Here is a 13,338-nt window from a genome sequence, read left to right as displayed (position 1 = left end):
TGTACAATAAATGTCACTGGATAGAGACAGGGCAGCCCCATACAGACTTCTTTCCCATCCCTGTTCTTTATGCACAGTGAGCCCAGGCTTTCTTGTATTTCTTTGGATCTGTGGATCAGGGAGCACAGGAAGCTGTGTGCACAGGCAATGAGTGGAGCAGACACCGCACATGTGGACAGGCAGGGTTGTGTTTCCTTATTAAAGGATGGAACTGCATCTTGATCATCAGATTGAAGGGGAAACATGTAGCTCAGGTTGCCCTCAGGGGAATACCTCCAGGAATTGTGTAGATTTAGAAGGAAAGCCGTCAAAAAACAAACAAGTCTTTTGGGACCACAAAATAAGGGGGACTGCACAGCTGGGATAGTTATTACTGCTATTAACGCTAACCCACATATACTGTACAGTAGGTCACTTTTTAGAGTTGCCAGTGCCAGACATTGAATATTCCACCCTTTCTATCTATTGTACCTGCATGGTTTGTGCAGAAAGGTTCATAAGACTCATCAGAACACCAGTTGATTTCTTCATATACAGTATTAAGGGGTGCTGAAGAATTGCAGTTCAGCCAAGTTGTGACATGGGAGGGGGGGTGTTGGTGGTGTAAATTAATCCCAGAAACCACCACAATAAAGAGCTCTGCCGCACTAAATGCTGTCAGAGCAATGTACAGACTACACAACTAGAAACAGAAGGTTACCAATGCAAGTTTCATTAGCCGGCTTTAGGCGATAGCCTGTAGTGCAATCACATCTATAGGAGCCATCGGTGTTGACGCATGTGCCACCATGACATTTGGTATCATCTGTACATTCATCCAGATCTGGAAAAAACACATACCTGTTTGAGTTAATGCACACATGCAGTATGTACAGAACCTAGACAAGAAGTGGTACAGTACCTATACAATCTTTACAAGTGACTTCAGACTGCAGTCTTCATTAGACAAACTGCTTTTTATACACAGAATTGTTATATACTTATGGATTATAGGCCCACAGTTACACCACAGTAGTTTCTAAAAGTTCCTTTTGGTGTAATATAATGCATGGTACTTCACAGCTTTGTATCACATTGTGTATGTGTCAAGCATTATGCAGTTGGAGATTTTAGTCACATAACACATTCTCAAGGAAGTCTACAGTTAGTGTATGGCTGTTGCTTATATCAAGTCTAAGTGCTTCCCTCTGCTGCATGGCAGGCTCTTATGCTGGCTGGCAGCGGCACAGAATGAAACCAGGAACTTCCATGAAAAGACCTGAATCAAAGGCTTTTTATTATCTTCTAAAGCACAGCAGTAACATCAAATCCACCAGTCTTTTACAATGCTAGCAGAAATACTTTCAGACTGGAATACAAAGGCAGATAAGCATTCGGTAATGTAAGTTCCCTAATTTGTTCTGCTCCCCTTTAATCAGATTCAAGACTGCGTATGGTCATTGCAGATATGAGTTTGAAAGTGCTGTACTTGCAACAAAGGAAATGAAAGTACAAACTGATAAAGCAATGGCTGCCCTTTATAACCGTCAAATAAGCTTGGCCCTCGCCCATTTCTTTCAAGTAACGTCTGTTTCCAAAACTCAAAAATCACCAGCAGCAGATGTGTCAGGTAAGTTGTGGTAGAAGAAAATGATACACAGCCGACCTGAACACGTCCAATTTTAAAAGGGATACTTCATAGCACTAACATTTTCAGAAAACGTTACTTTGTACCAGTTCAGTTTCCTTTTATGTTTCCTCACTATCAGTCTCTATTATTGCTTCTGCTTAGATCACTGTTTACAATGCTTACTAACTATTCCAGCAATAAAGGTAAAAAAAAAAATCTCTCCGAGATGAATTTATTAAGTTAATAACACACAGTCAAAAATTTGAAGTATTGCTTTCAGGAATGTTTTTTTAAGGAGTGTTTTTGAAGAGCCTTCTCCTTTTATTAAATTTCTATTTAAAAAAAATAGAACACAGCTTTATCCCTCTGTAAAACAGTTGAAAAGGGGTTTCATGAACCAAGCTTCATTTCATTGATCTAAAACAGTTGAAAATGGGTCTCATGAACCAAGCTTCATTTTATTAATCTAAAACAGTTGAAAAGGGGGTTCATGAACCAAGCTTCATTTCATTAATCTAAAACACTTGAAAAAAGGGTTTCATGAACCAAGCTTCACTTTATTAATCTAAAACAGTTGAAAAAAGGGGTTTCATGAATCAAGCTTCATTTTATTAATCAAAAACAGTTGAAAAGGGGGTTCATGAACCAAGCTTCATTTCATTAATCTAAAACACTTGAAAAAAGGGTTTCATGAACCAAGCTTCACTTTATTAATCTAAAACAGTTGAAAAAAGGGGTTTCATGAATCAAGCTTCATTTTATTAATCTAAAACAGTTGAAAAAAAGGGTTTCATGAACCAAGCTTCATTTCATTAATCTAAAACAGTTGAAAAAAGGGTTTCATGAACCAATCTTCATTTCATTAATCCAAATGGTCCCTAACAAAACAACCCTTAAAGTTTTGTGAATATGGCCCATAAAAACATATTAAACAGTTTGTAGATGGCATCACTCAGGACGATATTGCACGCTCAATTATATTTAAGATGAAACATAAATGGAAATAAATGTGTAGGCTCATTTTGTAAAGAATAATATACATTGGTTCATCTTCTACAAACTTGCTGTTAATGTTTGGCTCCTGATTGTGCCCATTCAGAATAATCCAGCTGTCTAAATACAGGCCTATACTCCTGCATTCTGATTTAAATATGAATGAAAATGCTTTTGAACGCACTGTAATTTGTTTGACATCTGTTGGGCTTTTAACACCTCATATTATTGCAGTTCCACAATCCTTTTCTTTGAAGGTACAATCCCTTGCGATAAAGAATATAATTAAACTGGTCCAGTAGAAACAGTTCTGTGACTTCACTCAAGTTTTGGCTAATGTTCATCCAAAGAAGAAGAATAAAAAGACTACTCCCTGACTGGTCTCTAGTGGTAAGTGGGTATCTACTTACACTGTAGGTGACACCCTACAAAAAGGAGATTACATATGCAGCTTTAGATTCAATTATTACCATTAATATAAACTGCAAAACAGCAGGCTATACTGCTTTCATAATTCACAAATGTATTTAATTCACAGTTAGGCCATGTTGACAGTAAATTGTATATGCATATACTTTACTATATAATGCCTATTCCCTCGATCATTTGCATTTTTTTGATGTATCAGATAGCTAAATAACTGAGGGAACACTGTACTTTGAAAGAAAAAGCAACTTCAGGCTTTGCACAGTAACTGCTTGACAGCTGCCTATAATCAGATTCTATAAGCAGGGGTTAATTTCTAAACAAAAAAGTACCGGATCTTATAATTAAAGAAGAGGGATAGTATTTTTGTTTATAGACCTAATGTACTGACCTTGATTTACAGTAACTTCCATATATGATTCAATTTGTTCTCATCTGCCTGTGGGATTCGTGTCTGTAGCTGCATGTCGTCTTGCCCTAGCCATTTTTTAACATAATCTTCAGGTTTGAAGAATACCAGTGGCGGGTTGACTAATCTAATGAACACAAGCAATGACACTTGTTGTTTTTTGCCGTTTCGTTACAGTACACTTTTGTCATTCGATTCAACATGTAAGCAGTTTTTTATTGCACATGTTAGTTTTTTTTTTTAACATTTTCATACCATTAATCATTTGCAAACTGTACAATTCTAGCATGTCAGTCAAAAAGGTAGTGGATCTGAAATTCGGTGTGATCTGGCACAAATGAACCCGTCTATAAGTTTACCATGATGACCATGCAAAGGTCCTCAGATCATTGTGGGCGAGTGTTGACTGGTGTAAGCTTGCCAATTAGAATTATTTGTAACTTTATTTTGCTGCCAGCTTCAGTGTTCTGGTGCAGGCAGAGCAGCAGACACTGACTGGCACAGAAAAATATCGCAGAGTGGGGGTGGTGAGAACTGAAGAGTAAATACTATTGTAAGGTAATATTTCACTGAATATCCAACTTGGCACATATTTCAGCTCCTGTCGCCCATGTATTTTGTGCTTTTCCAACATGTTTTGTTAGGTTGCTCTTAAAAGCCTACTTAAGAATTATTTCCTAAGTCATAAATAAAGGCATTGTTTTCTTTCATGAGGAACCGAGTGAGGAAAAAGTTATATCAATGTATTTAAGCAGCGCTAAAGCTCAGAGGGAGGCAAACATTCCAAACACAATCTGTCCACTTGGGCTCTCTTGCTGTTACTGACGCACATGCTTTTTAAAGTGACAAGACTGCTCAGTGTACTGGGTTTAAAACAGAAGGGCGACTCACCAATTCTCTTAACTGCTTCTTAAATGTCTTCTACTACTAATCATCAAACCTGCATTTTATTTGTTGTTTGGTTCTCTATTGCAAACCCCAGATTATCCCAGCGGTATAAACACTTCGCTCCAGAACTGTCATTTTCAGTTATATCCAGTGTCTATGCACAGATGTAAAGGTAAAACAAAATGGCTGCCATCTTGTCACTGGCTAAAACCATGGGTTCCAGGGATGGGCTCTCAAAACCCCCAAAACATCACCCCAAAATGGTGTAACTCAATACACAGAGGAAAGCACTGTCCAAAATGTCTGCTTTTTATAGTTTTACCTCAAAACTTTATAATTAAATAAGGGACCAGGGTGCCTTACAGAATACTCTCAAACCTCAGGGTAGCTGTACAGTGGGTCTGTAAAACTCCTTCAGTTTCACAACTATTTATCACTTTCAGTAAAGCCGAAACATGAGCTTATCCTCAACAGCTGATGCCAAACTCTAATTGTTGTAGGAATTAAATAATAATTCCTCATCAACAACACTTAAAAATAACACGTCACATAGAACTACTGCTTATCTTTTTTATTTCAGCATTTGACAGTGCAAAGATAACAGCACTGTTCAATTCTCGTCACAGTGTTGCGGTATTCTCAGAGCGTCTCTTTTTAAAACACATTTCTTTGATTCGACAGAAAAGGAAGGAATTGCACTGTGCCACAGGCTCTAAGGGGTCTATTCATAAAGGGTTAACGCCTGTCGAAATGAGAAAACAGGAGCACACGATCAGATTTCGTCCACAGCCGCCTATTTAACGGCAGTTGTTATTCATAAGAGATCATTCAGATGCGTCGTTAAGCCCCAGCGATTTTCATCTATGAAGGCATGTTTTTAATGAATTTGAAAGGTTAACGATTACCTCATTAGCATAACGTTTTCATCGCTCCTGAGCGTCAACCTGCTATTCATAAGAGTGAACGACAGCAGACTGCTGTTGATAACTAGGAGTTATTGAACGCTTTCTACAGTCAAGTCTAAACTAACGACAGCCTCGGCAGACTATTTTTTTAAGGACATATTTTATTACTACACTTGCTCTGTTCTACAGTTTGACATACCCATGAATAACACTGCTTATTTTGAAAAAAAAATCTGTAGCTTTATATGAAGGAAAATGTTTAACATAAATATATACTCACACAAGAACATATTCTCTGGTAACCATTTTGAAACAGTGCTGTGAAGCAGAGAGCATGTGAGAAACTGAAAATAGATTAATAGAATAGTTATTTTATTATTATTTCTTTGTCGTGATCCGAGGCTGAAAGCGGTCCTTTTCTTTTTATTTCTTTAACCTGTGTTCACAATAAACAGTTTGGACGAATACTGCCTGTGTGAACCTGTTTATTTTCACGTAGCGTTACAATACACAGTATACAGATGCAGTCGGTGGGAAATTTGGGCTTGCTTGGTATTGTAAAAAACACTGATCGAGCCTCAGTGCGAGGCTCGATGAGAAGGGTATTGCTGCAGAACGAAGGCTCCCACAGCATAGCTCACACAGGGAAGCTCACACAGGGTAGTGCTGCGTGCGCAACTAGTAATAGCATAATTATATGCTACAGCCCGATCACATGATAAGGGTGATAAATTTAGGTACTAAAACTAAGTTTATTTCATAACAATAACCTAACCCTAAACATAAGGGTCGTAAGGTATTGGCCGTAACTTTAAATTCACACAACAATAACGTCACCCTAAACCTAAGGTTCCTGGGGTATTATGGTCTCGTGGTAGGGGTGTTGAGTGTAAATGCAACACTATGTAAATTAAGAGTTGCGCACGCAGACAACGCTGTGGGAGCTACCCTGTGGGAGCTACGCTGTGGGAGCTACCCTGTGTGAGCTACGCTGTGTGAGGTACACTGTGTGAGCTACCCTGTGTGAGCTACCCTGTGTAAACTCCCTGTGGGAGCTACCCTGTGTGAGCTCCCTGTGTGAGCTACCCTTTGTGAACTCCCTGTGGGAGCTACGCTGTGTGAGCTACGCTGTGTGAACTCCCTGTGGGAGCTACGCTGTGTGAGCTAACCTGTGTGAACTCCCTGTGGGAGCTACCCTGTGTGAGCTACCCTGTGGGAGCTAGGCTGTGTGAGCTACGCTGTGTGAGCTACACTGTGGGCGCATTCGTTCTGCAGCTATATACTCTTGGGCTTGATCAGTGTCCGAAATGGAGTCTTATTTTTTTTGTTTTTCGCACACCACAAAATGATCCATTTTGTGTACAGTGTGCAATACGGCGTGAAATGTTCACTGAAACGTCCTCCTACAGTGCTTTTTGTTTATTTATTTATTTATTTTTTGGTCCTGCAGTTAAGAATTGAACTCTTATGTGTGTGTATGGAACAGTAATAATGCTGATGATGTCATCAAAAAGAGGCGGATTTTCTTTCTTGATCGACTATATACCCATTCATAAAGGGCTTTGCGACAGTCACCTGTCTGCTCAGATCATTTTATGAAAAGCAATATGGACGGCAGTCGGCAAGTACTTTTATGAATAGGGTCCCCAGAGATGAAAAATGAACATCACCCCAGAGATGAAAAATGAAACATCAATCATATGCAAAATGATGAGGAAAAACGAAATTATAATGCAGACCTTACTGGTACCATTTAAAACTACAGTAGAAACGTTAAAAGTCATGCGTGACTTTAAAACATTCAATCATAAAGCTTGAGAAAAAATAAAATGAATCCCTGTGATTGAAATATCTTTAAAAGTAAAGTCTACTTTTTCTGAAACTCATAATGTTATGCACTAAATACATCTACTTCAGAGATGTCAGCTTTATTAGACGACTTGATTTATGAAAACTGTCACTTGCCAACAGAACACTTGATAATAAGTGTTCATTTGGCATCATCTCAGTAACCCCCCCTCCCCCCCCACATTCAGCCCTGCAGAGAGCAAAAAGGAGAGCCCTGCACCAAATATTTTTCCTTGTCTAGACAGCTTGCTCAAAGGCCCCCTTTTTTACTGCAGGAAAGGGCATTTATTTCTTTAATCGCCTTGTAAAACAACTGCCAATGGGCAAGCCTTCTGGCACGGGCTGCTGGTGGAAAATATAAAAGCAGCATCATATGTAAAACTAATAAAACAAAACGACTTTCAAGGGACAATGAGGAACCTATGGAGTAACCTAAACTGACAGAGTTAGACAAGGCAGCCAGTAACTGGCAAAGCATCCCTAATTGCTGAACTCATAACCACAGGCGTGAGCCCGGCTAGTAAGGTTTGCATCTGAAAGGCATGAGGGATTTTCCTTCTGCAGTTTGTCAGCAGTTCTGACAGCTGTTTATTTGTGTTTATCAGGGCGGTTAGAAAGTTAAACGCTGTCGTTTTCTGTGCTTAAACTCTTTGAGCTCTTTGAAGACGCTTGCTTGTGAAAAGACAATAAACAGCATACCGATGTATGCTAAGTATCTCCATCTTTTAACTGACGTAAAATTCCTCATTTTGTGCACACTTTACTGTGGGTATTACTTTCATGGTTTTTTTTTGTTTTTGTTTTTACATTTTCAGTTTACACATCAACCCAAAACACTTATTTTTTTGTACTAAACACACTTTTAAAATCCAGTTTAGGTTTTCATATATTGTACAAGTACTACTGTTGAACAATAAACTGTTGGTTCTAAATGTGCCGTCAGTGTGGTTTGCCATGCTTTATAATCTTATAATCTTTATATGCTTTGCTTTACTATACCATACTATGTGCTTGCATCCACATTTTGTCACGACATGTTTAGAAATATGTTTTTCAAATAAAAAGTTTTCAAATGAAATGTTTTTCAAATAAAAAGATAAAAGGATCAGAGGCTTGTCATCTGATGTAACTCATTTACAGTCACATAACAACAAAGGTCCATCAGAGACCACCCTTTGACCTGCTGTGTGAAAGCAGAGTCACTGTGATGTATTCAGAAAACCCAGGATGGATTTAACAATGCGCAAATAGTTTAGCAAAATACAAATGTGTAACGATGCTAAAAGCCATTGTTAATTTTCTGATTATGGGCAGCTTGTCTGAACTGCAGATTAGTTCCTTGTGCAGAAATCTTTGGTACCCCGGGGCAAATGGGACCTTTCGGGGGTTCAAAGATCAAAATACCAACAGGAAATCCTCAGCTCTAACAGCCTCTGCCAGGCAAACTTCACAGGAAAGGGAAATAAAAGCTTCTCAGATGCTTAGCGTATCCTTCCAAAGCTTCCTGCACGCAGAACAATCTTTTATGATAACTTTTTATAACTCTGTGCATTCGTCATGAAACAAAATTCTGCAGCTGCACTATTTACCAGCATTAGTTTCATCTGAGTGCCTACCTGTGTGTGTGTGTGTGTGCGCGCATGTATGTGACAGCTTGTCTGCGAGCAATATAGTACTGAAATCACTTGCATAAAATAATGAAAACAAATAAAACAGCATGTTAACAGTTTTAGTATCTGTAAAATGTTGCTTTTAAAATATGGCACAGTTTTGAAGAGTACATCTTTTAATGCTCAGACATCCTTTTTTTATATCATTGCAATAATTATTATTACTAAAAATGAGTGTTGTAATACCCCCTGTTCACAGTATAATATAATAGGAGTCAATGGGCTCTTTTATAACTACAGATTTAATGCTCTTTAAATTGATGCTAACATAACTAAAATATGTGAAACTGACAGGACCTGGTTACCGCTCATTTATATATCACTTTCACTGTGTATCGCTTCACAACAACAGCGGGCCGAATTCCAGCACTTCGTCAACAACAAGAAGTAACCGAGGCCCAACGCTGGCTTGTTTTTTTCTTTTGTGTTTGATGTGAATCGTAGTGCGCAGGGAGTTAGAAATGCAGCAGTAATGACATTTATATCATTGCCATTAGACAGAAGCACTCCTCCCTCTGAATAAAAGCACTCGCTTGTCAGCTCATCCAGTCCTTACCTTCACAGCTGTGCCCGTCGGGGGACACAGAAAAGCCCTGCTCACAGATGCAGTGGTAGGACCCCTCTGTGTTAAGACACTCCCCCTGAGGGGCACACAGCTCTGCGTCGTCCAGGCACTCATTGATGTCTGTGTGGGAGAAACACGGTCAGCGTATACACCCTTAAGGGATTTCCATAGTAAAAACATAGCAAAGTGTAATAAAGCATAGTGAAATCATGGTAAAGCATAGGTAGCCATTGTAAACTATGGTAAATGCACAGTATAACTAAGGGAAAAGCATGGGAAAAAAATGAAAAATGCTGTGTAAATTTATAGTGGTAAGTCCTCCTTCCTGTTATAATGCCCCCCTAACATTCTACCACATATTCCTTCTGGAGCTACAGTATATGCATCGACATGGACAGCTATCTGCCACTGCACCTGGCTATGCAAATACACAAACTTGTGATCCTTACAATATCTCTCACAGACCACTTTTAAAAAAAAAACTCTTTGCAAGAAACGCCACATTATTCCAAATACGAGGCTCTAAACCTGTACACTGATGAAGGCATTCGATAAACACTAGTTTCCTGTTTGTCTTTATTATCCAGAATTTTAAAGTTGTGGAGGTACAGGGACAGTGCAAATGGCACTGGCAGTTAAAGAACATTTAAACCCGAATTCTAACTATTGTTACTTTCAGTACCTTTATTTAAGGGACATCAACTTAACATAAAGTACTGTTGTTATTCAAATGATAAAATGCTAGAGCCTGAAGCTACTGCATGGCTCTCTCTGTGACTGCTGTCAATATAGCCCAGAGATCATCACAAAGACCACAACTGTACGATGGGAACTAATACCCCCTCTTCAGTGTGCAGTGTAACTAAGACATGGAAGTAGTACAACGCTCATAAAAAGGGGATTGTACATATTTTTTACATTCATTCAATAAAGCGTTACAGCTTTTCAACAGCTCCTCTTAGCTCACGCAGGCGAGCAGCATAAAGGGTTCAGTGTCCTGCACCCCAGACTGTCTGACACAGACTCAGGAAGAGGTATGTATACATGAAGGGTTTTCTATATACATCACCCCCCAACCAGACTTTACCTTGACACCTTGTGCCGTCGATCAGCTGGAAGCCATCTGGACAAGTGCACTGGTATGAACCTGCCGTGTTAATGCAGCGGCCCCCCCCTCGGCAGGCGTCCCTCTGCTCCTGGCATTCATCAACGTCTGGAATCACATTACAACATCACCCATCAGGACAGAGTCTCCAGGGCACTCAGGCAGCGCTTTTAATTGAAGGCATCAGTGCGAGTACTTGACAACAGACCTGGGGTCAGTTATAATTACAATTACAGCAGAACTGTTTGCTGAAATTGCAATTACAATTACAAAGCTATTTTGTTTAATTCCAATTACAGTTACAATTATGCTGCAGTAATTGCAATCATAATTACAATTACACTAAAAAGTAACGTAAACAGCGACACACGTTAACATGTTACTCTATTCTAAATAACCAAGCAATAATCACAAGTACAAATACAGAAACACCCTACATACTATATATGTTTCTGTATATATACTATATACAGAAACATACTAATGATTATACATCAACTGTAATGGATCAATATATAATATATTGTAATTGTACTATTTTTTACAATTACAATTACATAGGCGCGCCAATGTTCAACTGCAATTACTATTACATTGTAATACATTGTCCTGATTGATTGTATCCATGCCAATTATAAAACATACTTATTCTTCAATCAAGAACCATTTGGTGATCTACAATGAGCAAAGTTGTATATTTGGTCTTCTATCACAATAAAAACGATATATACTTCTAATTTACGATAGGATATATCACGTAAAGAAAGTATCACGATTCATTGATACACACTGAATCATTACGCCCCTAATCCTTATAGCAGCTTTTAAAAAGTATCAAATGACAAAAATTAAACCAACTGCGAGAAAAATGAAGGCTGTTTTTTGTTTGTTATGATGTTTTAAATAATAGGAAAGAGTTAGGGTGGCTGTGCCATAATTGAAACATAGTCCTAGTGTCGGTACCAGCAATACTGATTGGGGATTGGAGGAGTTTTATACAGTAATCTTGGTAACCCATTATTTTCTGTGACACAGACCTCCTTGAGAAGTGTGGTTGTTACCTTCACACTGGTCTCCGGCAGCTGAAATCCTGAAGCCTTCACTGCAGGTGCAAAGGAAGGAGCCCTCAGTGTTCAGACACTGCCCGCTGACACACATTAACTCATCTCGACACTCGTCCACATCTGGGAGCAAAAGAGAAGGCTGAGTTACGAACATGAAGACACAAAGCTACATGGTCACCCTTATACAAAGTTTACCATAGTATTTTTGCACTTTTGTAATGCTTTTCCTATAGTTATACTATGTATTTACTATAGTTTACGCTGGTTTTCCACTTTACAATGCTTACCTATGCTTTACAATGCTTTTACTGTGATTTACTACAGTTTGCGATGCTTTTACTAGAGGGGGGGGGGGGGGTTAAAAGGGCATAACCAATAATCTGATACCATTCCTATGAAACCCCTTTGAAAACTGGGGTTTATTGCAAGTTCATTCCCAGCTATATTCCCTATTCTTTGGCCTCTTTCTTGGCAGTTTGATGATGAGAGATGGATGGGTACGGAGTCGATGATGTACGGTCAATTGTGTTAAAGAGTGGTGGAACTAAAGACTGTACATTGTTTCAATTATTTAACATTGCCTGCTGTTCTATATTTTACAGACAGAAATTCACTAAAAACATCCCATTTTAATTAGCTAAACAGACTCTACAACCTCAACCAATTGTCAGGTTGTTTTGCAGACCCAAATCCTGAATTTCAATATTTATGTTCATTTACAACATTAACCTCAAGGGTTAATTCATGTGACTTATTTAACGACAACAAAACAATACAATTATCAATGTTTTTTTAGCCAGAAGAGAAATCAGATATTGAAAATACCTGCACAGCTCCAGGCTTTACATTTTTTGCATACTTTCATTAAAAGCTGATTCTGCAATAATTCAAAGCATTAAAAGAAGTGGAAACCTAGAGTATAAGCGCAGAGCCGAAGATCAAAAAAAGAGTGTGTTGTACCGCCATAAACTCAAGTCATTTTTACTACATCACTGTCTGCGTGACAAAAGAAAATCTTTATTTAATGAAACAAAGCCTGTATTTTTCTTACTCAATACTCCTCTGTTATAATATTAAAAATGTACTGAGTAAATAATTGGTACATGCTATAACACAGGACTTGCATGTGTGAACTTAAGCAGGTGACATTCAAGTGAGCTGATCTCAGTACCTGAATGAATAAAATGTACTACCAGTACCAATACATGCAGTAAGCAAGTCACAAAACAATAAACAAAATAATGATCTGGGTCATAACACTGTCCACAGAAAGCTGATTTCAGAGGCAGCTTGTACGAAGTCCTGCACAATGTCCATCGTTCACACTGAGGATCCTTTGTCTAACCCTACATCCCCGGCCTGGTTGGTCTAGAAAGAAGCTCAAGTTGACAAGTCCATTCTCGGCTTCGGTACATAGTGTCATCCGTCTTAATCCATGTACATATATGTCAGATCCTCTCTTGTCAAAGCCCTTATTCTTGTACCCACCCAGACCCCTCTGTCCCAAAGACATTTCTAAAGTGCTGTTTTTATCAAATACTGCATGTACAGTAATAACCAACTTTGACCAAAATACAGTTCATGGCCCTGCGGATGTTGACAAAGAGGGTGCAATGGGATATTGAAAAATCATATTACTTGATTTAGAGTTTGAGAACCCATACTAATTTCTCATATTGGGATATTTTCCTTAGACTTTGTTTGTTTATACCCAGTGCCCTGCTCGCACAACAAGGAACCTGTTTCACTTGCAAAGCATGATTGAGGGAGGCCTGGCATGTTAACTTTGGAAACTTACTGTACCCAAATACTCTGTGTATCAACTCTATCAACCCTAACCCTTACATCAGAGCTCT

The 13,338-nt window shown here is 38.7% G+C and overlaps 1 protein-coding gene across 8 annotated transcripts in view; it reads right to left on the bottom strand.

The window, feature by feature from the left end:
- Nucleotides 1–13,338, bottom strand: part of LOC117402566 (latent-transforming growth factor beta-binding protein 1-like) — a 166,448-nt gene that overhangs the window by 40,147 nt on the left and 112,963 nt on the right. For 6 of the 8 annotated variants that reach the window (XM_034003849.3, XM_034003851.3, XM_034003852.3 and 3 more), the window contains 4 exons: nt 11,480–11,602; nt 10,401–10,526; nt 9,305–9,433; nt 701–823 (listed from right to left, as the gene is read on the bottom strand). In XM_034003849.3, the coding sequence (XP_033859740.3) occupies nt 701–823; nt 9,305–9,433; nt 10,401–10,526; nt 11,480–11,602 (501 nt within the window). The remainder of the gene's footprint in view (nt 1–700; nt 824–9,304; nt 9,434–10,400; nt 10,527–11,479; nt 11,603–13,338) is intronic. The other 2 variants (XM_059023839.1, XM_034003853.3) reach the window with 1 other exon arrangement.

The sequence above is a fragment of the Acipenser ruthenus genome, chromosome 5, assembly GCF_902713425.1.
Source record: "Acipenser ruthenus chromosome 5, fAciRut3.2 maternal haplotype, whole genome shotgun sequence".
NCBI classification, from domain to species: Eukaryota; Metazoa; Chordata; class Actinopteri; order Acipenseriformes; family Acipenseridae; genus Acipenser; species Acipenser ruthenus.
This window is presented reverse-complemented; position numbering and strand designations above follow the sequence as displayed.